Source organism: Salvelinus alpinus, chromosome 2 (assembly GCF_045679555.1).
Source record: "Salvelinus alpinus chromosome 2, SLU_Salpinus.1, whole genome shotgun sequence".
NCBI lineage: Eukaryota > Metazoa > Chordata > Actinopteri > Salmoniformes > Salmonidae > Salvelinus > Salvelinus alpinus.
In genome coordinates, this window is record NC_092087.1 from 63,242,787 (window position 1) to 63,269,737 (window position 26,951).

The 26,951-nt window shown below is 39.9% G+C and overlaps 1 protein-coding gene across 6 annotated transcripts in view; it reads right to left on the reverse strand.

Moving 5' to 3' along the window:
- The window catches only part of LOC139566703 (CSC1-like protein 2), a 96,206-nt gene that overhangs the window by 54,244 nt on the left and 15,011 nt on the right, over window positions 1-26,951 (reverse strand). For 5 of the 6 annotated variants that reach the window (XM_071387990.1, XM_071387958.1, XM_071387964.1 and 2 more), the window contains 5 exons: window positions 16,065-16,308; window positions 13,142-13,221; window positions 8,733-8,771; window positions 4,365-4,455; window positions 3,213-3,250 (listed from right to left, as the gene is read on the reverse strand). In XM_071387990.1, the coding sequence (XP_071244091.1) occupies window positions 3,213-3,250; window positions 4,365-4,455; window positions 8,733-8,771; window positions 13,142-13,221; window positions 16,065-16,238 (422 nt within the window). In that variant the 5' untranslated portion in view covers window positions 16,239-16,308. The remainder of the gene's footprint in view (window positions 1-3,212; window positions 3,251-4,364; window positions 4,456-8,732; window positions 8,772-13,141; window positions 13,222-16,064; window positions 16,309-26,951) is intronic. The other variant, XM_071387999.1, reaches the window with a different exon arrangement.

Here is a 26,951-nt window from a genome sequence, read left to right on the forward strand (position 1 = left end):
GGCACTGGGAGATTCATTCATCTTTCAGCAGGACAATAGGCCAAATCTACAGGAGTTGCTTACCAAGAAGACTGAATGTTACAGTTTTGACTCTGCTTGACAATCTTTGACCAGAAAATGGTTGTCTAGCAATGATCAACAACCAATTTGACAGAGCTTGAAGAATTTTGAAAATAATAAATGGGCAAATGTTGCACAATTCAGGTGTGAAAAGCTCTTAGAGACTTACCCAGAAACTCACAGCCCACAACTCACAGGTGATTCTAACATGTAGAGTCACCTGTGAGGGTTGCATACTAATCTAATCTAGATAAATTAGCGTTTATTTTTTTAAATGTTAGAATTTTTCTTCCACTTCCAATTTGACTTGTGTATTTTGTGTAGATTGTTGACCAAAAAAAAGACAATTAAATCTTAATCCCACTTTGTAACACAACAAAATGTGGGGAAATGGGTGTGAAAACTTTCAGAAGGCACTTCCAATATTATTTGGTTTTCTGAAAGTTAAGAAAAATAGTTTAAAATATCATTTGCTTTTCTGAAACCTGTACTTGAATAACAAAGGAAATAATTACCTTTGAATATTTTTTTTTTGAAACTACATTCGACTACCTAGAGTATTTTAAAAGTTGGTATTTTAAAACAAACTACAAAATACAACTATTTTCTGCCCAGGTCTGTGACCAGCAAGATTTTTTTTATATATTTTTTTATTTTTTACTATATGTGGGAATTTGCTGTGTTTTTTTGCAGGTAAATTCATTAACACTTGCATTGTTAAAGACCATTATAATTTCAATTTCAAACAGCCCCCATGGTTTAACAACCCAGCCCTTCCAAATTGCCGGTGGTGCACTGATATGTACAAAAGGGCTACATCTAAAACAACAACAAAAATTCAAACAAAGGCCATTTACCCTCTTATTTTTTTGTTTGTTGCATTTCTCGTTTGTGGGGAATGTAAAAACGACTATATTACAGTACTCAATTTTAGTCTCTTTTTCAAGGGAGCCCTACATGACAAGACCAAGCAATCAAGGAAAGACCATAGGAAACAAAGCAAAATACAACAAACAAACAAAAATTATTAAAAAACAACCACATTCCCCAGTGAAGAGGTCCCTCTACCAACAATCTGAATTGCCCAAAAGGGACCAATGCGTCCAACTGTAGGGTTTTCTGAAGATTCTTCGCACATCACTCAAATTAAAAGCAGTTTTACCGAAATCTGTAGTGACAGAAGGAATTTCAAGACTTCGCCATCCCTGCAACAGGATATGGTATTTCATACTTCAATAGGTTAGTTACAATGTTAGGTAATACAGGTGTTTTAGCAAACGGGCTTTAAAATAAACAGAATGCAATGTTTTGACCTACGCAACGTCAGAGGGCCAGCCTACTTTCAGATAGGGAAGGCAGTGATGAGTGCAAAACCTGTTGCCTGTAATAAAACAAAGTGCACTGCATCTAACAGCTTTAATGAAGTGGCAGCTGCAACAATGTAGAAGATGTCGCCATAGTCTAGGACTGGTAGGAATGGCGACTGAAAGATCTGCTTTCTACAATTAAGCAAGAGGCATGACCTATTGCTATAGAGCCTAGTTTTATTCTCAACTTCTCAGTTATCCAAATGCCAGATATTTGTAAGCAGAGATACGATCAATTTGGGCACCATCCAAGGTACAGATCTTTAGAGTCATTGTTGAGCGCTCTTGAAATCATATACTTCGTTTTTCCAGTATTTAATAAAAATTTCAGGTCAATTTGTGTTTTTCGTAAGACAATGAAAGCAGTCTGTAGGTCAGACAGAGCCTTGTCCACGGTGGAGGGGAATAAAATACACAACAGTATTATCCGCATACAAGCGCAATTTACAACTATTCACAGAAAAAACAATATTGTTCATGTAGATGGCAAAAAGTACTGCACCCAGAATCAGCCCTTGGAGAACACCTTTTGTTATATTAAGGAAACTTAACTGAACACCATCAATAGATACATATTATGTTAGATCTGTCAAGTAGTTTTTAAAGGAAAGGTTCACATATCCGAGTTATTGGGGTTCAAGCAGACAGAAATCCGTCCGGTAGGACATAGCACTGATTAAGTCACTCTCATTACACTGGAAGTTAATAGGAATATGACATTTAGATTGCAAAAACGTCTATCGTACATGTCAGATTTCAATACTAGCCGATGTCATAACTCGGGAGGATGTCTTCTCTCAAATGAGCCATTGATTATATTTTTGTGATATTCCTACCTCGAGAAATGTGTAATTTAACAGAGGGTCTAGCACATTTTTCTTATTTTTATGCCTCTTTAGTCCGGGGTGCATTGCATGGTGCTGTTGTCAGAGATATTACAGAAAGGAGATAGGAATCCAATGAATAAAGGAACGTAAAACCACACCCAGCAGACTGACGATTAATCGTATTCACATTGTCATGCTGCGTCACGCGGTTGCTAAACTAATTGTCACGCAATCCCTTCTCAAAGTCAGTATAGATGTCAAAAATTTGCCTATTTTCCTATGTCACGATTCCAAAGCTATACGATATTACAAACAGCAAGTTAATTATCGCACATTTCGGAAAAGATTTGTAATGTTGTACTTCTTCATGACAAATTTCGTGCTAATGTTGGGTTTTGAGCTAGCGCCCAACAGACTCCCATTCACTCTTTGCAGGAGAGTGCGCCTTCTCCCAGAATGCACCACGCGACCCATTGCAGTAGCGCGGGCAACGTTTACCATCTCCTCAAATGTCAAACCCCACCCTGAGGCACATTATCCACAGGTTGAACATGGTGAGATTGTAGACTCCTAGATTGATAATGCAACTTCTTTAGGCAATTTTACAGCTAACTAGCCACTTTACATGCTGATATTGTCTTTGGTATTTGGGATGCAGCAGAGATGGTGCAATGTCCTGGTCTAAAACCAGACTGGTAAACATTCTGGATATATTTCATAGATAAGAAAGATTGAAGCTGAGAATTAATCAAGGATTCTAACATTTTTGTTAGGCAAGAATGTTTTGAAACAGGGCGATAGTTATTTATCACTGTTTGTTCCGATCAGAGGTGGCCTTTAGTACATTAGCATTACTATTCATTCAGTTGCACATTTTTGGGGCAACATTGACATGCAGGATCTCTAGCTTTTTCCCAATCAAGTATTTACATAGAATGTTGATAACAGACTCACTTACTTTATTCTGAAGATGGCAGTTAACCAGGAACAGAAGCCCTGCAGTGTAGACATGCACAATGACAATCAGACATTTGAAAAATATGCAGTTTAAAACAAAAAACTTGCAGGTGAAAACAGTCGCTAGTCACATTTTCAACACATGGAGATTTTTTTTTAAACTAAAATTCCACACAATCAAATAATTTGACAGTGGTGATGCATTATAAAGTGTTTTCGTTTTTAGGCCACAATTCAATCAATTGGAGATAAATAAAAAAACAATGCTGGTTTACTCAGAGGTGTTAAATCCAACATAGCAGCATGCTATTCTCATGGTCATTGGATGTTGATGTGAAACCTAAACTCCAAACACAGTGTAAACATTTAGAATTAAACTACGGTTTTCCTTTATCTGCAATTTATTTCATTGGGGCCCAAGTACTGTATGACCAGAGAGGGCAATAAACAGGGCACTGTCTGCGGTAAAGCCAACGTGATCGGGACGGCTATAGCAGTGGCCCAATCGTGATGCGAGTTTTAGTGAACAGACAGGGAGAGTGGAGGCAGAGCCTTAGCCTACCAGCTGGGATTAAAAGGCTAGGAGGTAGAAAGAGATAACGTGGACCTGAATTGACCTACTAGGGTGATTACAGTGCTACATATGACTCAGGGATATCGTATGGAGTTCCATAGAATGTTCTTGAGGGACATTGGTATGTGGATAACTGACTGGTTTAGCTTATATTTCTGTAAAAGTCACAAGTTGGAAAATGTGTATGAGTGTCTGTTACACACACTAGGGCATTTCACCTTAAGGATATTAATTCAAACTATCACCATATATAATATTGTGTTGCATTACTTGGAAGAGTCAAGAGAGATAAGGAGATAAGTCTCCCTTATGATAAAACATCTATGTACTGTATCGATAAGGGGTGGGGAGTCTATCAGGAGTCACTAAGTGGAACTCTGTGTCTGACGGACCTGACTCCACCCACATCCAAGGCTGGCAGCCAGCGGCTTTACAGTCCTCTGCTTATCTTGCATTATTTAACAGGGATGGGAGGCAAAGCCAATGGAGTCGTTTAAAGAGATGCACGTGTGACCAGTAGGAGACAACCTCAGTGGTGGGGAGACATTCGGAGGGAGGGATTAGGGAGGGATTTCTCACGTTATCCCGTTGATCGAAGTCGACAGAGCTGGAGACTGAAGTGAGACGTTCATAGCGGTCTGGCGTCTCAGAATGCAGAGCTGAGGCAACACTGAAAACAGAGGACAAGTGTCAGGCTTTGATGGAGGCACGGAGAACAAGGCAGGACCGGGTCCTGCAACTGTGGTTTAGTTTGTTCATTTGTGGTTTGAAACAGAATGGAATAGAGGCTAGAGGATAAGCAAATGGGGTCGATTCCATTTAAATTCCATCAATTCAGAAAGTAAACTGAAAATTGGAATGTGAGTTTACTTACTGAATTTACAACATTTAAATATAATTTGACCCCAACCCACATTATGTTTCACTACTGCATATTTATCATCAAAAATGTAAATGTATTAATGAAACCATAACAGTTACTCAACAATGTCTGTAGAACCATGCCGTTCTGTGTATATTTTATAGTCAGTTTGATAAACTCTCCATCTCTCTGAGGGTCTAACATGACACATTCAAGATCCCATCATCCTCAGCGGAATTAATGGCCAATCAAGCATTGCTGAGTTGGTACGCACAGAGGCGTCAATCAGAAAACAGTTCATTTAGTCATTGTCACATGACATAATCCTACATTTGACTTTTTACTGTAGATACTATGCACTAACAAAACACAACATTTCACTTGAACTCCCCACTCCAAGGTCAACATCAACAAGGCTGCTATGTGAATGACATAATAGATGTCCAGCTCCACAAGTTCAACATTAGTAGCTACACAAACATCAAACTCGTGGGGCTGGATAGATGTCTAGATAATGGTTTGTGTCATGACTGTAAAGTCTGATAGAATCAGCCAACAGTGTAATGACGATTTATGAAATCTGCCTTGTCAGGGAGGTATCAAGTAAAGGGTTACCCCTCACTCTATAGGACAAGAGACATACACAGTGTGCAACTCAGACCAACACAACTCTGGCTGAGGGTGCCCCAAGTATGCCAAGCATCCAGACAATAAGGTAGGTATCATTGAGGGTACCCTCAAGCCAAATAATGGTTGTGTGCTAGCACTATAATTTTCAGACAGAAGAAAGGCTTTGAACGATCTATGTTGGCCACCATTGCATTGTGCTGCCTAACATGCCTGAGGAAATACACTATATATACAAAAGTATGTGGACACCCCTTCACATTAGTGGATTTGGCTATTTCAGCTACACCCATTGCTGACAGGTGTATAACATCGAGCACATAGCCATGCAATCTCCAGACAAATATTGGCAGTAGAATGGCCTTACTGAAGAGCTGTGACTTTCAACGTGGCACCGTCATAAGATGACACCTTTCCAACAAGTCAATTCGTAAAATTTCTTCCCTACTAGAGCTGCCCCCCCGGTCAACTGTAAATACTGTGGAAATGTCTAGGAGCAACTACGGCTCAGCCGTGAAGTGGTAGGCCATACAAGCTCAGAGAATGGGACAGCCGAGTGCTGAAGAGCGCAGCTCCAAATATCGTCTGTCCTCGGTTGCAACACTCACTACCGAGTTCCAAACTGCCTCTGGAAGCAACGTCAACACAAGAACTGTTCGTCGGGAGCTTCATGAAATAGGTTTCCATGGCCGACCAGCCGCACACAAGCCTAAGATCACCATGTGCAATGCCAAGCGTCGGATGGAGTGTAAAGGTCACCACCATTGGACTCCAGAGCAGTGGAAATGCATTCTCACGAGTGATGAAGCACGCGTCACCATCTGGCAATCCGACGGACAAATCTGGGTTTGGCGGATGCCAGGAGAACGCTACCTGCCCCAATGCATAGTGCCAACTGTAAAATTTGGTGAAGGAGTAGTAATGGTCCGCCCAACATCAGTGTCCAACCTCACTAAATGCTTGTGGCTGAATGGAAGCAAGTTCCCGCAGCAATGTTCCAACATCTAGTGGAAAGCCTTCCTAGAAGATTGGAGGCTGTTATAGCAGCAAAGGGGGGGACCAACTCCATATTAATACCCATGATTTTGGAATGAGATGTTCGACGAGCAGGTGTCCACATACTTTTGGTCATGTAGTGTACCATCTTTGATATGCATAATGATATCCACTGAGCAATGGACATGCATTGTCTTTTGCTTTAAAACGCCAAGGGCCGTATTCAAAATCAACCTTATAACTGTCTTCTCATCATGAGCAATAAAAAAAAATTACGCTACAAGAAAGCCTGTTTTGGGTTATGTACTCAAACAACATGTTAAAACAAAAAACTGCAACTCAAGGCCAGGCACTATGGGCAAATGTTTTGTATTTATTTTACCTTTATTTAGCTAGGCAAGTCAATTAAGAACAAATTCTTATTTTCAATGACGGCCTAGGAACTGCCTTGTTCAGGGGTAGAACAACAGATTTTTACCTTGTCAGCTCGGGGATTCGATCTTGCAACCTTCTGGTTACTAGTCCAACGCTCTAACCACTAGGCTACCTGCCGCCCCTAATGACTGACAATGACAGTTTCCAGAAAAATGGATTTACAGGATTAAATATAGAGTACCACAGTATGAGTCATAATACCCATAAAACCTAGGAGGTCAAACAAGGAAATGGTCCCAATAATTTTTCCACCATAGATTTTTCCCATAGGGGATTTAGAAACAATTTAAATAAGGGCTGTGTTTCGTGTAGGCTTACCCTGGCGTGAAGTTTGGATAACCATGTAAATCTCTCTAGGACAAGGTGACTTTGATCAATATATTTGCCTGTATTTACCCCCCAAAAATGAAATGCTAATTAGCTGCTAATGTGGCTATCATAAAGAACTACAAATGCCATGATGATCTGAACGAGACTGCCGAATCAAGGCAAAGGTCATCTCTGGATTAACCATCTAACGTTAGCTAAATGTAGTAATGAATAAATTGGCTACATTTCTTTAAAATTGACAGTTCTGTGAACTGTCTTGTGCAAGTTTTAAATTGACACAATACCTTTTAGCAAAGGTGTCAGCTAGAGATAACGTGCAGGACCTTGCAGGGATTTGTAGTTTTGCATGATATCTACTTTGATGCTAATTACCATTTTCGAATCCGAGAGTAAATAGAGCCGAATATATTGATACAATCAAATTGACCGAGAGATTTACATGGTTATCAAAACTTCACACCAGGGTAAGCCTATATGAAACACATCCATTGTTTTATTTTTTATAAAATCCCCTGTGGGAAAAATGGTTAAAAAAATGATTGGAACCATTTCCCTGTTTGACTGCTAGGTTTTACGGGTATTATGACACCTCCAGAGTGGTGCTCTACAGCCTAGGTGATTGTGATTAAGGGGGGGAAACACAATCAGTGTGGTGCCTGGCCTCAACAACAACAGTATTACTCCATAATTTCTTGAAGGGTAGGATTTGTTTTTGACCTATTCTGGAAAGACAGTTAGCGATTTTGAATAGGGCCCAAAGTCGACAAATAGGTTGTGTTTTAGATGCAGCACTGGGTGTATATTGTAATCTCCCACTCTTGCATCCTACAACAGAAGATCTACCACGGTCCAACAATAAACTTAGTCCAATGACGACATGTACAGAAATGGGGGCATTTATCTGTCAGGACAGAAGACCACATTCCACTTTCTAGCTGGATTCCAATCTGAAAACATTCCTTTCCTCTGCCTTTATTGACCCCTTCATGGCCCTGAATGGACAGAGTGAAGGGGTCATTTTTTGACTGAGAACCCAGCCTATTGAGAACTTGGCTTCTTATGGTCTAATAAAGGGTCCACTCGGGAGGTGCTAATGTCACAAGGATTCACAAAGACGCCACAGCAAGAGGGCCTAGGGAAGTTCACATCCACCCTGATGCACCTTTTACCTTGTATTATTTGCTCTCAGTGTATCATAGTTACCCTTTTCTCTTCTCCGACTATGTTATATTCAAATATGTAAAAAGGAAGCATGCATGTCAAAAGATTCATATGTTAGGTAACAGTCAAAGCATCAGAAGCCATGGCAGATACACTGGTGGAAGTCAACAGTATGGTTAATGACACACAAGGCACTTATGGTGGGTTAACTAAAGTCAGAGTCGACACCCAATAAATCCACAGCAAAAAGCAGTGACAGAGCCCTCACACCAAACCATCTTGCTTGTTAATAAGATAGATACACATACACCTTCTTTCTCACACACACCAACCCACAGGACACCCCCATTGGAGTTGAATGCAGTACATTATGGAATTGGATTGCAAGCACACACACACATCTGAAAGGGAAAAAGAGAGTGTTAGTCCACCAGTGGGCAGGACAAGTACAGTTAGGACAGTAAAGCAACCAGGGAAGAGAGAAGACGACATTAGAAAACCAGGAGATAATCAAAACGTGTTTAAAAACAACATACTATTCCCGCTCCTCCAATCCGTTGAAACGCTTCTTCGATCTTCAGTGAAACAAGAAAAAAAAAAAAAAAATGAGCATAATCGGCATGAAACGGAGTATACAATTACTTCATTAAGGTTAGTCCTGGATAGAAATCCTGAAGTGTCAACAAATTAGATGTTACACAATGTATAGGAGCAGGACAGGTTTATGAGAGCCATAGGCGGGGTGAGGTTGAGGGGCAATCCATCACATCACATGGGCCCTGATCAGATGTCACCCCACAATCCCCTCACCACACACACGGACATACAACAACTCCGACACTGGTGACCCCTGCCTCATCACAGCTCTGAAAGAGCCCCTGAAAGCAAGAAAACAGCTGTGTGTGTGTGTGTGTGTGTGTGTGTGTGTGTGTGTGTGTGTGTGTGTGTGTGTCTGTTAGTGCTGAGCGATTTACAAAAATGTGGGCCCGGTTTACAACTCATTGACCAACGTTTTTAATCTGAACTCAACACGCTGTTTTTCTCTAGAGAGAAATCAAATCCAGTACAAACTGTAGGAAGTTCAACATAGTTAAGTGCAGAAAATGTGGTAATTAAGTACATTGACCACAATCCACTGTGCAGACAGCTGCCCGTTCTTGCCTGGGCATACACAGAGACAAAGGGTGCGTTTTTCTCCATCTAGGCGCAGGAGCAGTTAATATAGCATTAGGTGCTTGCCTCTCTTTCCCGCCCAAAATGTGTTTGCTTGTAGAGCAGCTTTGCTGTGCAAGCCAGACGGTGGAAAGTTACAACAGCGCTGTGCAGTACGTGACCATATGGCCGACGCAGGTAGTGGCTCCGCTTCTGTCAGCGGCGTAATTTTTGGGGAAGCTGGGAAACTTTTTGGGACACTGAACCCAGCATGGACCAGCAGAAATTTGCACATTGGTTGATGCAATTCAGGGGAACAAGACCACACACAGACCGCATGAGAGGAAGTAAAGTTGTGTGTAGTTACTTCTGTGTAGTTACAGAAGAAAAACAAAAATCTTACCGATATTGAAAAACGTGACTATTTTTCAAAAACCGAACCGTAACTATACCAACCTCAAAAAACATGAAATCACTCAGCACTAGTGTGTGTGTGTGTGTGTGTGTAGGGAGTGACAAGGGAGAGGGAGAGAGTGGGACAGACAAGAAAACAGGAAGTATGTGGCGCAAAAGAGATTGTTCAGTCAGCTGTGGGACTATAGCAGGAAACGGTTTGCCCCCCTCTCTGTCCTTTAAATGAATGGGAGGACATAACTATTTCAAAGGACATGAAGCACTTAGAAATCTCGTACATCATATCCATGAGCAGACCCAGGTCACTTTAAAATAACCAAATAAGTCTTCAACTATTTTTGTTCTTAAAAGGGGCCATCCAGGATTGGTACACAGTTAATCAAGGAGAGTTGAAATCACGGTGTTAAAATTGTTAGGATTAAATTGATTCCACTTGAGTTATTTTAACCCCTCAGCGTGATACGCTCTCTGGAGTTAGTTGGGACGGAGTACTTTTTACTCAATTAAGAATAACCAGAGACAGGGAGTTAAATCTATGTAGTATCCACAGATGTGGGAGGGGCCTCTCATATTTCCCAGCATACTCCGTTGCAGGTAGATTTTTTTTAAATCGTTTATTTTAATATCTGTCTTTTTGCAGTTTTATGACTCAAAGAAGAGTCTTCAACTATAAGGTGTTTTTTTGTTTGTTCTCCTAGCTGTGCCCTTGAGGAACTAGGGCAGAGACACTGGTAGTTGTTTGGTTTGGAACATAACTCTGCATCCCCCACCACACAATTACTGTTGTTGTTTACGACTAGCTAAATTATAAAATATAATCTTAAGTGTAAGGCTTTCACAGGGCAATTCAGAGAAACAGATTGTAATTTTGGTGCTCATAGAAAGCAGTCATGAGTGCATTCAGGTGCGTGTCCCGTGGCAAATTTTCATCACAATAGACAAACATAGGCTTATTCTGTTCAGAACAACCCAGGGAATGACGCCATGTCATCTTGTAACTGTACATCAAACATAGTACTTCTAAACATTGACACTGTATATGACGAGTTTCATGATATGGAAATGTGAAGTGCACATTTTGGACTTACAGGTGTTTGACTTGCTACAGTAGTATGACATGAAATTGGTATGTATGTATTATAATCCTCAATGTCTCATCTTTCAAAATTCGTTGAGTCCCTTAAATTTACAGCATTTCCCTCACTCAAACAAAAAATTTGCAAAAGTTGCCCAATTAGCAGGAGGGATGGGGGCAACTTCTTGATGCGTTTGGTGCTCAGGTTCAGAACGGCTGTCAGTCAAAACCCATACAGCGCAAAGCCTGAGCTCTGATGTAATTTATAGCATGTTACTGTACAGCCACTGTGTTCCATTTTAGGTGCTTAACAGTGCCAAAATCTGCTATTTTCAACATGTATACGGGTACGAGCGTAAAGGGCTACAGGTACACTCAGTGATATGACGTAGGTGCACAAAGTAAACAGCATAGTGGGTCAATTTCCGCAACAAGAGCGTTGAAGCGCAAGGCTAAACTCCCTCACTGTTTTGGTCCCGTACCTACCACGCTCTAGCGTCATGAAGTGAACCCATGCACATGTGCAGCTAATTCTTGGTGGTGGTGTGGGGGGGGGGGTTCCTTTTGCGAGGGTGGAGACTTTGAAAACTGGGACTCACTTATGGACCAGAACTATGCAAGGCTCATCTGGAATAGAGACCTTGGTCTCAGAATTTACTTCCTGTCCAAATAAAGTTCAAATATATATATTTTTTACAAAAAATGTAATCCCGTAGTTGACCAAATTACACAAGATTAGACTGCTCTAAGGAGTGACCTCAAACTACAATTTGGTTTCCGTAGAAACAAATTATGCTTATGTTAGCATTTGACTAAAATGTTATTTTACTCAGCAAAGAGTGTGTATGAATTGACATTACAATATTAAACAGCTTTGGAATAAAATGTTCAATATATTTTCTTAAGCATCCTCTGTACTGTGTGCTTATTTTCTAACCATTAATATGTTCTAGGGCCATTTTGAGACCTTATGGAGCATCAGGTACTGCTGGAATGTCTACTATGGCATGTGCATCTTTTTGTGAAATTACAATGGTTACTCAAAACATTTATGAATTATTTATAAAGTATAAATAGCCCACACTTTAGATGAGGCCACGCAAATAGACCTACTTTAAAAGTTGTTTATAAATGCGTGAATAACTAGGTTACTAACATTTACAAATGTGGTGGTAATGACTAATAAACAATTAATGAATACATTATCAATGCTTTATTATGTGGCGTTATTATAAAAGTGCTACCGAATATTTTTCCAAACTAATTTGTTGTGGCAGTTTTGAAAATCTTGCATAAGACTGTGTCTGGTTGGGCAAGGCCAACTCTCTCAATCTTGTGCAAAAGTGACCATGCAGCAAGTATGGAGTATATTTGGTAATATTCCCCCAGTAGGACATAAGCCCAAAAGGACAACTGCTAGAAAGTTTCCTACATCGTCATTACAGAGTGCAAGTATACACTGGATTGCCTGGACAGGTCTTCTAAGTATACACTTGTTTTATGGAACAAATTGGTCGATGAAATTCATGAATTCATGATCACTGATGTATAATATCATGGTCAACTTTTAACGTCAGATAGCTAGCTAACCCTATAAAAATAAGATGGAGGCAGATAGCTAACCCTTTCATTTTGTCTTTTGACCATGTCCAAAGTATGTATGTGCATGTGTCTCTGCATGGGGAAATGCCTGGAGGAGAAATAATGACGTCGATATGAGCAGAGCGACCATGACAAGGCTCAGTTTTCAGTGAATGACTGATTCAGTACTCGAGGAGTTCAAAACGTGTTATTTCTCTTCTTAATGCACTGCATCAGATCATCTACATTCAAGGTGATCGATTTGATACAACAGTAAATTACAGTAAGTATGCTAACTAGTTAGAAATTATTTCCATATTTATAACCAACATACTCAAACCATAGATGAATCATAATTGATTAATAAGTATCCCATGGGGTTACAATAATAAACTGGTGAAAATATTCCCTTAAGATTTTGTTGCTCTGCTGTGTGAGCAAATCCTGCAGCACAGACAGTCGTTGTTCATATACAGCTCCAGAAATGAGTAGTATATAAGTGACAGTGAGTCATTCAGTCTCCCTGAATGACTTGCAAACCAATAATCCTGAAGGAAGAGGTAGGAAGGAATGGTGATGGGGTTACTTAAGGCACACAGTCATAACAGGCAAGTAATTCTCACAATTCAACAGACAAGGGCTAATGCCCAGTAGGACTACATCAGGGCAGTATACATGTGTGCGCGTGCGATGTAACACCTCAGAGTCATTTGTTAGGCCTACCTGTCAGCGTCTGTCACCAATGCCAAGCGTCCATAATCCCAGGCCACTTTCCGCAGTACTGAGAAGACAAAGAGAAGCACCTGAAAGCACAGAGGAAAGTAATGTTATAGGATTTTCCTCTTCATTTATGTTTTTTGGGTGAGCCCCAAGAACATCTGCGTATCATTCAAATGTTCAAATGTATTTTATAGCAATGTCACTGCTGTTCTAAAAAAACTAATTGTAGGACCAGTAAGCACTTAGTGGGCTCCGAAATGATTGACACCCTTGATAAAGATGAACAATAATGACGGGGAAAAAATGAACAAATATGAAGCTATATTGTACGCTCCAAAATATTGGAAAGAGGAAGAAAAAAAAAAGTATGGGTCAAAATTATTGACACCCCAAAAGATTATTATTAATAAAGTAGTTAAAAGATTAGTATTTTGTCCCATATTCCTAGTATGCAATGACTACATCAAGCTTGACAGTACAAAACTTATTGGATGCCTTCGCGGTTCATTTTGGCTGCATTTCAGATTATTTTGTGCCCAATGGAAATTAAATGGTAAATGATCTATTGTGGTCATTGTGGAGACATTGTAAATAAGAATAGAATAATGTGTTTCTAAACACTTCCACATGAATGTGAGTGAGAAATTTAGAGGCTCAAAGATCATACCCCCCAAGACATGCTAACCTCTCACCATTACCAAAACCAGGGGAGGTTAGCATATCTTGGGGGGTATGATCTTTGACCCTCTAAATTTCTCACTCACATTCATATAGGAGTGTTTCGAAACACATTCTATTCACAATAAAAGTGACTCAAATGACAATACATTTACAAATCATTTCTACTGAGCACAAAATCTGAAACACAACCAAAACAAAACTTGACTACTTTACTTATAATCAAATCGAAATTGTATTTGTCACATGCCCCGAATACAACAGGTGTAGACCTTACTGTGAAATGCTTACTTACAAGCCCTTAACCAACAATGCAGTTCAAGAAAGAGTTAAGAAAATATTTACTAAATAAAGTAAAGTGAAAAGTCAAATAAAAATAATGAGGCTATTTACAGGGGGAACCGGTACCGAGTCAATGTGTGGGGTTACAGGTTAGAAGTTATTTTGAGCATGTAGGTATGGGTAAAGTGACTATGCATAGATGATAAACAGCGAGTAGCAGCAAATAGTCTGGGTGGCCATTTGATTAATTGTTCAGCAGTCTTATAGCTTGGGGGTAGAAGCTGTTAATTAAGGAGCCTTCGACTCGACTTATAAGAATCTTTAGGGATGTCAATAATTTTGACCCCTACCTTTGAGAATTTTTTTTTTAATGTTGAACAAAATCTTTCTGAGAAATTGTATTAGTATAAAATATAAATGTACCCTTTTTTTTGTTGCATACAATATAGCTCAGTATTTGACCTATGTATTTTATACAGTCATTATCGCACATCTTTATCAAGGGTGTCAATCATTTCAGACAACACTTCTTATTATAGGAGGTAAATATAGTATGATTAGAGGATGACAATAGAAAGGAGCAACATTGGTGCTTAATTCTAAAGGGTAATTCAAAAATGTCAAAGTATAAAAAGGCCAACATTCACGTCACTCTGAAGAGGAAGATTTTTGAAGAGGAAGAGTTTTGCATATATATTTCACATTTCCCTTGCGCTGACAAAGACGTGAGTAATAATATTAAATAAATTGACGAAACAAGCCTTTTCATCTGTTCATTGTGTTGTCTCCATGTTGTTAGTATATTTTATTTCACTTTTATTTACCCAGGAATAGACAGAAACCTGTTTTGGGAGGGGACCTGCTATATGCTGCTTTATGTCAAAGTTGACATTGTCCTGAGAAACAAAATCCTTGAGAGACAGGGATCTTTGAGAACACACATTACGAAATGTCTTTGGAACACTAATTCGGTCACCAGACCCTGTCATTTTGGGTGAAAACACATTCTGGACACATATATAGTTATTGATAATGCTTACCAAGGCACAGCCATAACCCATCACTTTGTGACCTTGGCTGCCGAGTAACATTTTACAATACATTTGAGCATTTGAGGAGATGAGCATGTGGCCGTGTGAATGTAGCATACATTAAAAGACACCAGGAGATGAGGTGACCCCCAATGACAATACAGTTTCATTTGAATAACGCCACTGCTAGACAGTCAGTCACTATGTAGGTCAATCCATTGTTCCCATGGTCACAAAGCACTATGGATGTTACCATCAATTAGTCATGAACAGGAGCATCCTGTTCTACACCAGTAGTACAGCCAAACCTTTAAGACTGGTAAAAAAAAATTGGTACCATTGAACTCACTGACCGACTTGTCCAATTTGAAATCCATAGTTGGTGGGTGTAAAGTTTAAGGGATTTTAATAAGACTCAATAAGATTTGTCAAACCATACCCTTCCTCCCCTGTAAATCGGGGACTGATTCAGACCTAAAATGACAAGGACACAATAGTATAAGTATTTTTTAAATAAATTTGCAAAACATTCTGTTTCGCTTTGTCATTATGGGGTATTGTATATAGATTGCTGAGGGAAAATGTTTATTTAATCCATTTTTGAATAAGGCTGTAATGTAACAAATTGTTGAAAAAGTCAAGGGGTCTAAATAGTTTCCAAAGGCACTGTACATAAACATAGATACTGTATACCTATGTGATCATTGCAGGTTAGCATAAAGTCACTAGGACCCCTTTTCTCAAATCCGCACCTTCAGGTCAGAAGTATTGCTGTACACAGACCTGGGATCCCAGGGAAGTAGAATCTCTGGCCAATGAATCAGTGACATAAATCAATAAATTAACTACAGGGGAGCGAGAAAAACCTGCAGCACTGGAATGGAGCTGGGAATCTATTTGAAATACAGGCAAGACAGATCTCTAGGCAGACTCACCAGGAAGCACATGAAGTCCAGCGCAAGGACTGTGGGGACCCCTCCAAAGGGTAGGCCATGTAGCACGGTGCTGCGGATACGGGCTGAGTAACAGTAGTCTTTGGACTCATTATTGGCAGAGCAGTTCTCCTGGCCTGCAATGCAGGCCCGGACACCCCCCGGCCATATCCCCATGGTCACGATCAGGTGAAGACCCACAGGATCAGCACTCTGAGCAAGCTCACAGCCGCATCTTCCTGGAAACCTATCGTGGAAGGAAGGAGGAAAAGGAGGGTGAAACCACCGATTTCAGATACCCAGATAAACCACTTTACGACAACAAAAAACACCTAAACATCATCACTTAGGGAGAGGAATTGTGCACTTTATATAGAAATCTGAAAACTCGGATCTTTGTAAATTACAGTTTCTAAAACTAGAACTTGTTGTGAAGGCAATTCAATAAATAGAGCAAGTGTTATGCCGCAAAGGACCATTTCACAAAGCAAAATAAGTGTTAGGGCACCTCACTGTAACAGAATGACAGACTCAGATTTTTCACTTTACAAGTATGCCAAAACAAAAACCATTGATTGCAAAGTTAAACAAACCATAGAACTCTATGCCCAAGGACTACTTTTAACAATTTCCCAAGAAAATGTTACAAAAACACATTTACTCGAAGAACAGTGCATATATCAAATTTGGTAACAGAATGACAGTAAAATCACGTTTTTTTTGTGTGACCACGTTTTCTAAAAAATGTCAATATCTACTCCAAATCAAAGAGCGACTGAATCAAAAAAGCAAATTCTCCTTTTGAAAATGGCCAATGTGGTAATTGTGGTATTGATATGATATTCTAGTTTAAAAATGTACTACAAAGTGTAAATAGGATCATTTTAATCATGAAGTCCGTCTCGTCTAAAGAGTTATGGGAGATCATCACGACTTACATGAGGGTTGGGTTTGGATTACAATTATGTCAACTAGAGGTCGACCGATTAATCGAAATGGCCGATTTTAATTAGGGGTGATTTCAAGTTTTCATAACAATCGGTAATCTGCATTTTTGGACACCGATTATGGCCGATTACATTGCACTCCACGAGGAGACTGCGTGGCAGGCTGACTACCTGTTACGCGAGTGCAGCAAGGAGCCAAGGTAAGTTGCTAGCTAGCATTAAACTTATCTTATAAAAAACAATCAATCTCAATCACAAGTTAACTACACATGGTTGATGACATTACTAGTTTATCTAGTTTGTCCTGCGTTGAATATAATCGATGCGGTACCTGTTAATTTATCATTGAATCACAGCTTACTTCGCCAAATGGGTGATGGTTTATTAACAAGCGCATTCGCGAAAAAAGCACTGTCGCTGCACCAATGTGTACCTAACCATAAACATCAGTGCTTTTCTTAAAATCAATACACAAGTATATATTTTTTAAACCTGCATATTTAGTTAATATTGCCTGCTAACATGAATTTCTTCTAACTAGGGAAATTGTGTCACTTCTCTTGCGTTCTGTGGAAGCAGAGTCAGGGTATATGCAGCAGTTTGGACCACCTGGCTCGTTGCGAACTGTGTGAAGACCATTTCTTCCTAACAAAGACCGTAATTAATTTGCCAGAATTGTACATAATTATGACATAACATTGAAGGTTGTGCAATGTAACAGCAATATTTAGACTTAGGGATGCCACCCGTTAGATAAAATATGGAACGGTTCCGTATTTCATTGAAAGAATAAGCATTTTGTTTTCGAAATGATAGTTTCCGGATTTGACCATATTAATGACCTACGGCTCGTATTTCTGTGTGTTATTATATTATAATTAAGTCTGTGATTTGATATTTGATAGAGCAGTCTGACTGAGCGGTGGTAGGCAGCAGCAGGCTCGTAAGCATTCATTCAAACAGCACTTTCCTGCATTTGCCAGCAGCTCTTCGCTGTGCTTCAAGCATTGTGCTGTTTATGACTTCAAGCCTATCAACACTATAGTGCCTATAAGAACATCCAATAGTCAAAGGTATATGAAATACAACTGGTATAGAGAAATAGTCCTATAATTCCTATAATAATAACTACAACCTAAAACTTCTTACCTGGGAATATTGAAGACTCATGTTAAAAGGAACCACCAGCTTTCATATGTTCTCATGTTCTGAGCAAGCAACTTAAACGTTAGCTTTTTTACATGGCAAATATTGCACTTTTACTTTCTTCTCCAACACTTTGTTTTTGCATTATTTATTTGAGACTAAATAGATTGATGTATTATATTAAGTTAAAATAAAAGTGTTCATTCAGTATTGTTGTAATCGTCATTATTACAAATATATATATATATATATATGTAATAATATATATCACACACACACACACACCACCCAAAAAAAAAAAGTTAATTAATCGGTATCGGCTTTTTTTGGTCCTCCAATAAATCGGTATCGGCGTTGAAAAATCAGAATTGGTAGACCTCTAATGTCAACATACATGCCCCCTTTTTGCCTATTAACACGTGGTGGCAAAGCCAAGGGAGAATTGCCACTTCTCTTGCTCAAGTAAAAATGTAAATCTGTCCAATCAGAATTTAAGTCACTCAAAAAAAGTTGAGTTGAATGCTCCTCGAGAGGAATATTTCCCTTGCATTGAACACAAAACAACAAGTCGACTAGGTAAATGGATAAACTGTTCTACTATGGGGTAGTCTGGTTTTTCTATTAATTACTTGGTTTTTTTTGCAGAGGGAAAGTAAATGTAAACGGTCTTAGCATCTTCAAAGTGCACCTCTGCAGATATATATTTTCTGCAGATATATATTTTCATGTTCCATATTTTTTGGACATTGCTGCAATGATTTTGCCATGGCGCAGCGCCACATAAAAGACTGCAGTGGAAACACTGGTGTGGTACAGAGATGAGGTAGTCATTAAAAAATATTGTTAAAACACTTACTGCACACAGAGTGAATCCATGCAACTTATGTGACTTAAGCAAATTTTTACACCTGAACTTATTTAGGCTTCGCCATAACAAAAAGGGTTGAATACTTTTTGACTAAAGACATTTCTGCTTTAAAATAAAAATGTGTAAAAATGTCTAAAAACATAATTCCACTTTGACATTATATGGTAGTGTGTGTTGGCCAGGTTCACAAAAACAAAATGGAATACATTTTAAATTCAGGCTGTAACAACAAAATGTGGAAAAAGTCAAGGGGTGTGAGTACTTTCTGAGGTCTACTTTTACTTGTTACTTCTGTGAACTTTCATTATCCTTCCTCCTCATGAGGGAGAGAAATTCGGAAAGAAATCTTTAAGATATGCGAGTTTTGGTAAAGGAATTACAAGGCACAGGCCAATGTATTTAAACTTGCAGAAGGCAAATAATTTCTCCAAAACGAAATGTAAGTGTTGATATTAGTTCAGGGTCGTTACTTCAACATTTGTGTTTTAATGTATTTCTAAATCCTTTGAAGACTTTCTGGTAGATGTTTTCTAAGACCCGTTCCCATATTTTGACCACAAATATTTTTATAGCACAGTTATGGGGTGGCTTCTTCTATCAAGTGTCTGTCTGATGTAACGGAGCACTGGAATTACATCCAAAGCTTTTCATCTTCTGTTGGGAAACAGTGTTTCCCCTCATATTAGTCCAAACCCAGTGTGGGTCTTCACCTGCTTTGTGAACTAGTGTCAATTCTAACAAACAGCCAATAACAGAAAAATCCTCCCAGAGACCGACAATGCCAACAACAGAATGTGACAGAGACATGGTAAGCAGACACTGGCAAAGACATCCATCAATCAAACTCAAAGAGCAATGACATTTCAAGAAGAGCCAGACACAAATGAAATGTCATGTACTGGCTTCAATGATCTCAACTATCTCGTCACAGAAAAAAGGTAACATTATCATATGAAGGCATTATAAAATGTATTACACATGTGCTTCATCCATTATGAAGAGTGAATTCATAGGATGTGTAAACCAAAAAGGAAGGTTTGCTCTTTCCTCTAATCATGGGTGTCAAACTCATTCCATGGAGGGCCAAGAGTATGCTGGTTTTCATTATTAGTACCAACAAACAGGTGAGATCCTTCTACAGTGGTCCCTGCAGCGTACAATCAAACCGGTGTGATTAGAATAGTTATTTAGAACGTCTAGTTACGATTGATTAGCCACACTGGTTTTTCACAGAAACATTTTGCACAAACACAGGCCTTACAAAGTTATGTCCTGAATATGGCCAGTTTATTTTTGGATGCAATGTTCAGACATTCACAGAAGTAGCGACAGCATACACAATCATCAAAACCAGAAAATGTAGGCTACATTAGTCCTGAAGAAAGATTGATGTAACACAAGCGGTCATATTTAGAGAACTCTCGGCTGACAGAAACCACAATATGAATTAGCTAATAGCAATTACTATTTATAATTCATCACATTACAGGTGATCTCAACATTGATCGAATTAATTTAGTAAAACACTTTCTAGAAATCAAAAGTAATCCGACAATGGGTAGTTGTGCGCGCCGCCATGTTTTTTTTTTCTCGCATCAACCAAAGAGGGAACAAGATGAGTTTGGCCTGTTTGCAGTATGCATCTTGAAGGGGCTGTGTCGTCTACGATCATTCACTTCCGGAAGTTTATTCAAAAGATGAATGAACCATTCCATCACCTCATTATAACATCTTTGGTCTTACGGATGTTTACGTGACACCCAGAATGCATTGTATAATGTCAACAAAAATTGCGCCACACATAGCTGGCAAATAGCTTAGCATTAGCTCAATATAATCAGTACAACCTTCAAAAAAGTATTTTACACACGTGTCCATTACAATCTATGCAATAATTGGAATGCACTATTTGTCACAAGTACTTGAAAACATGTGAATAAAACTGTAAATACATTATGCTCCATACATACATGTATGCTACAGTAGAAACGACAACATGATATAAAGATAATAAAGATAAGATAATAGGAACGCACACATGTCCAAAGTTATTATTTGTAAGGAACGTGAGCGCGTGAGCATGAGCACCAGCCACAACATGAAATGTGCCAGTTCGTGCAAGACTGCGCAAATGTCAGCATACTTGATGTGCGGGAAAAATGGGGAAGGGCTCTCCTCGAAGAGGGAAGTTTGTCCAGCTCAGTTAAGCCTCAAATATAAATTGTCAGTGAAATGGCCTACTTCTATGTGAACAAATGAGGAGGTGGAACACACCTTAATTCAAAAATGTTGTTAGAAAATACAACATGTTAGAAAATAATTTGACATTGACAAGTTGAAACATAGCCTATAGATAATTAGCAGGCAGAGCGTGTTAACTGTTCTGTTGAGTAAATCACATTTAGGAACAGTGAGTGCATTCTGACATCATGTGCATGAAACAACTTACGATGGGTGCGACCGTTAGAGATATTTGGAACTAACATGTGAAAAGATTAATTAAGACACCCAGGTGAGGGGAGTTCCTAACCAATCAGTGACTTCATTGATCAATCAAGTACAAGGGAGGAGCGAAAACCCGCAGACACTTGGCACTCCATGGAATGAGTTTGACACGTGCTCTAACCATTGTCCTCACCATTGTCCCTGTTTCCAAGAACTCCAAGATAACCTCACATCTGTAATTATGAAGTATTTTGAAAGGCTGGTCATGACACACATCAACACCATCATCCCAGACACCCTAGACCCACTCCAATTCGCATACCGTCCAAACCAATCCACAGATGACGCAATCTCAACTGCACTTCACAATACCCTCTTCCACCTGGACAAGAGGGGAAATAACTGAGAATTCTGTGCATAGACTACAGCTCAGCGTTCAACACCAAGCTCATCACCAAGATGGGGATCTTGGGACTGAACACCTCCCTCAGGAAGTCCAGGATCTAGTTACAGACGGGACGGGCCCAGGTGGTGAAGGTAGGCAACAACACCACCACGCTGATCCTCAATACGGGGGCCCATCAGGGTTGTGTGCTTAACCCCCTCCTGTACTCCCTGTTCACCTACGACTGTGGCCACGCACGACTCCAACACCATCGGTCACGACGTGGTAGAACTGATCACCGACAGCGATGAGACAGCCTACAGGATGGAGGTCAGAGACTTTGGTCGTGTGGTGCCATGACAACAACCTCTCCCTCAACGTCAGTAAGACCAATGAGCTGATCCTGGACTACAGGAGAAAGAGGGTAAACTCACCTCACCTCAAAAAGCACTAATCGCTCCACACATTCACATAAACTACATATGCACATACACATGCATACCAACAACACAAAACACACATTTTTACAATCATATCTATCCTGATGCCTAGCCACTTTACCCTGCCTTCATGTACATATCTACCTCATACCCCTGCACATTGATTAATTTATTTTTTACTTTGAATCTGTAAAAGGCACATGACAGCCCGCTTGGAGTTTGCCAAAAGGCACATAAAGGACTCTCAGACCATGAGAAACAAGATTCTCTGGTCTGAATGCCAAACGTCACGCCTGAATGCCAAGCGTCACGTCTGGAGGAAACCTGCCAACATACCCACGGTGAAGCATGGTGGTAGCATCATGCTGTGGGGATGCTTTTCAGTGGCAGTGACTGGGAGACTAGTCAGGATCGAGGCAAAGATGAACTGAGCAAAGTACAGAGAGATCCTTGATGAAAACCTGCTCCAGTGTGTTTAGGACCTCCGACTGGGGCGAAGGTTCACCTTCCAACAGGACAATGACCCTAAGCACACAGCAAAGACATAGCAGGAGTGGATTCAGGACAAGTCTCTGAATGTCCTTGAGTTGCCCAGCCAGAGCCCGGACTTGAACCCAATCTAACATCTCTGGATAGACCTGAAAATAGCGGTGCAGCTCCCCATGCAACCTGACAGAGCTTGAGAGCATCTGCAGAGAAGAATGGGAGAAACTCCCCAAATACAGGTGTGCCAAGCTTGTAGAGTCATACCCAAGAAGACGAGGCTGTAATCGCTGCCAAAGGTGCTTCAACGAAGTACTTAGTAAAGGGTCTGAATACTTATGTAAATGTAATAGTTTTTTTTTTTATACATTTACAAAAAACCTCTAAAAACCTGTTTTTGCTTTGGTAGTGTGGTAGTGGTAGTGTGTGTGGTAGTGTGTGTCGATTGGAGGAAGAACAAAACTGGAAAAAGTCAAGGGGTCGGAATATTTTCCGAATGCACTGTATATTATGGAAATTTTCTGAAATTACAATGCTAAAAATCTCAAATAAATCCTGTGTAGCACCTTTAAGTCTACTCACATTGTATTCGGCGCATGTGCCAAATACAATGTGATTTGATTTAAGTTGTTGACATTAATCCCACAGATAATTATTTTGTGCAAATTAGCACTATGACAAGAACAAAAAATAAAAACACCTTTAAACTCGAAGGTATCCATTTTTTACACGGACAATGCATTATTATCTAAAGACATAGTTGAACACGCTGTCTGTAGTGGGGTCTAAAATAGCTCAATAGTGTTGATGTTTTTAAATAGTTGAAATCATTGGTGCCTGCCATGTGATGCTTCCCTGAAGAACGTCACCACATTACTTCAGCCATATTATTCAGTCATTAGTCTTGTTGACACCTTGCACTAACATGAGTTTCGATATCTAATCACTCTCTACACATTGCATTGTATTGTATTGAAATGTGTCTCTTTGTGACCAAATCAGCTGGTGTCTCCCTGTATGCAAATAATTTGACAGATTTTCTAAATAATATTTATTTTAAGATAATTACTAATGACATTAGTGAATGGTGCTACTGGTCAATTATTTTAGAGACCAGTATAATGATGACTTAAATGGTTTGATCTAGATCCGTTTACACTTGATTGATATCCAGACACCGTGTGCCTGGAAGATCTGATCACAATCATATCACAATGCATCTTTTAAATCGTCTAAATCGGTCTAAAGATGTCACAATCAGAATGTGGGCAAGATCTGGACAAAGGGTGCATGTTAGTTATAAACAGAGCTATTGATTCATACATTGTCCGAGTAGTAATAGTGTAACCTGTTTCAGAGTTCCATGTACTTGTACAGTCATGCCATAGATTGACTGGGCGATAAACGAATACAGGTTGGATCAGTATGAACTGTGCAATAGGTCTTGATGTTGTTGAGGGCTGAGATTAAAAGGGTTTGGCCTATTTGCGTTCCCCGAAAGTTGGCATGTCTGCTTGCTTCAGAGTTCTCATCTTAGAAATGAAGCTAAGGACTTTCAGTGAGTCTTGCAGCTGCCACTCCCCAGGGCTAGCACTGACTATCGCCTCAACCTTACTACCTCGGTGACGGCATTCCCTTTATGGATACGGTGAGGTGTTCCCAACCTATTTTTCACACCTAAATCGTTCCACTTTCTCTTATCAAAAGAGAATGGAATGTTTTTTTCCTCTTCGCTTGTGTGTCCGATCAGAGGAAAGAAGCAAGAAAGAGAGAAAATGAGCCAAGATAGTGATGAGTGTGGAGTTCTGGCAGCTGAATTCTGGCTGATCAACAGAAATTATATGCAAAGATCTTACCGACAACATGGAACTTCCCAACGATTTAAATAAGGATGTGGACTCAATAGGGAAAATCTCACAGAAAAATATATGTTGTTGTACCTCCTTCCTATGCAGCCTTGATAATGATAATTTTGATTTGTCTGTGGTGATTGAAGAACACAGCTCAGAAACACTTAATACCGTAGCCTACTACCTCATCTCATAAATTTTTTTTGCAGGGTTGTGAAGGAGTGTAAATATATACACTTATAAATGTGTATTTATAAATGTTTTCAACTTCAAAAAGTACCATAAGTAACCTCCACAGGTTCAGTTGTGGGTGTTGCCATTCATTATTACGGCATAACATTGTCGCGACCTTAGTACAAAACCTAGTAACTTGACTGGTTTGAGCCTCTTCACAATGACTAAGGCGTCTGACCGACAGTTGCAAAGACAATTGACTGAGTTCCAGTCAGGCTATTCCCGAATTAGCTGCATTGGTGTCAGAAGTTGAATGCTTCTGACACCCAATTCTTTACAAAGTAAGGGGTATTTTAAGTAGAAAGTAACTTGTACAACTAAGTACTAAGTAGGAACCTCGTCATGAAGTTTGAGCCTCTTGGGGTAATGACTAAGGTGTTGGACTGAGTCACAGAGACATGGGTTCAATTCTAGATCAGGCTACCCCCACAAATTCACTTCTACATGTTACCATTGAATCCTAGCAGAGGAAAGAGGGGCTTTGGTATTTTTAAATCCAGGTGCACTGCAGTCTACAGCACAACTGAGGCCAGGTGCACAGCTTTGTTTCATACAGTGCTCTTTTACTACTCATGGTATGAAAAAGTGTCCTTTTATTGTTTGACATGGCTTTATAGCGGTGTCTGAACATAGTGTAATGCAGCTATCTAACCATCCTGATGAAAAGCCCATGTCTTATGAGTACACATGTGATTACTTTCCATTGCCGTAAGACCTCATGAGAGGATAGTCAGAAAAGTACACAAAGGGCTTAATGAAATAAAAATCAACCCTTCCGTTGCCAAAAATATTCCAGAAGAGGGTACTGTAAGGTACTCAGTTAATTAAAATAAATGTGTGTGTAGCGAACAAAGGCATACATATTATTATTGAAAAAGGACAATTCTCCTACGAGATCAATTCCATGTCAGTATAAGAGTTACACCCAGAGTGGAAAAGGTTTGGGGCCATCTCATGAGCTGCAATTGAGTGCACATAAAATACAATCTAAAATGATCGATCTGATTGAATTTCCTTGGTCTGCAGGGAGGAATTATGCTACAACAACAGGTTTGTAATAAAGTCAGACAGAGTGAGTGAGTGAGATACAGCTGGGGCATATAATGCGTGCGGTGTCTTTAAGGAAAGATAATGAGTGCCCTCTCTCTCGCTCTTATGAATGAACAAGAGCTAGAGAGGAGGGGCGGTGTTTAAGCTGAATTTAAACACTAATTAGTCGGGACAACAAAAGCTTCAACTTATGACAACTCGGCACTTGCCCCACATGGGCCGACAGGCAAAAAAATAATACACCGGCCAAACCCACCGACGTTGGGGCAATTGTGCGCAGACTCTCAATCACGGCCGGATGTGATTCAGCCTGGATTCTAACCAGGGACTGTAGTGTCGCCTCTTGCACTGAGATGCAGTGCCTTAGAACGCTGCGCCACTCGGGAGCCCTCAACATATCTTCCTTCAGACCCAAGTTTGTCATCTTATTTCTGTATTTGATGTCTACTTTTGTAATCCAGGGCTCATCTGTAAAAGAGACTTGTCTCTGTCAACATTCAGGGCCAGACAGATTACCAGGACGTGTACTGTGAGCATAAGCTGACAAGTGTCTTCGCTGACATTTTCAACCTCTCCCTGTCCGAGTCTGTAATACCAACATGTTTTAAGCAGACCACCATTGTCCCTGTGCCCAAGAACACCAAGGTAACCTGCCTAAATGACTACCGACCCGTAGCACCTACTGCTTTGAAAGGCTGGCCATGGCTCACGTCAACACCATTACCCCAGAAACACTCCAAATTTACATACCACTAACAGATCCTGCAATCTCGATTGCATTCCACACTGCCCTTTCTCACCTGGACAAAAGGAACACCAATGTGAGAATGCTATTCATTGACTACAGCTCAGCATTCAACACCATAGTGCCCTCAAAGCTCATCACTACGCTAAGGACCCTGGGACTAAACACCTCCCTCTGCAACTGGATCCTGGACTTCCTGACGGGCCAACCCCCAGGTGGTAAGGGTAGGTAACAACACATCCGCCACGCTGATCCTCAACACAGGGGCCCCTCAGGCGTGCATGCTCAGTCCCCTAC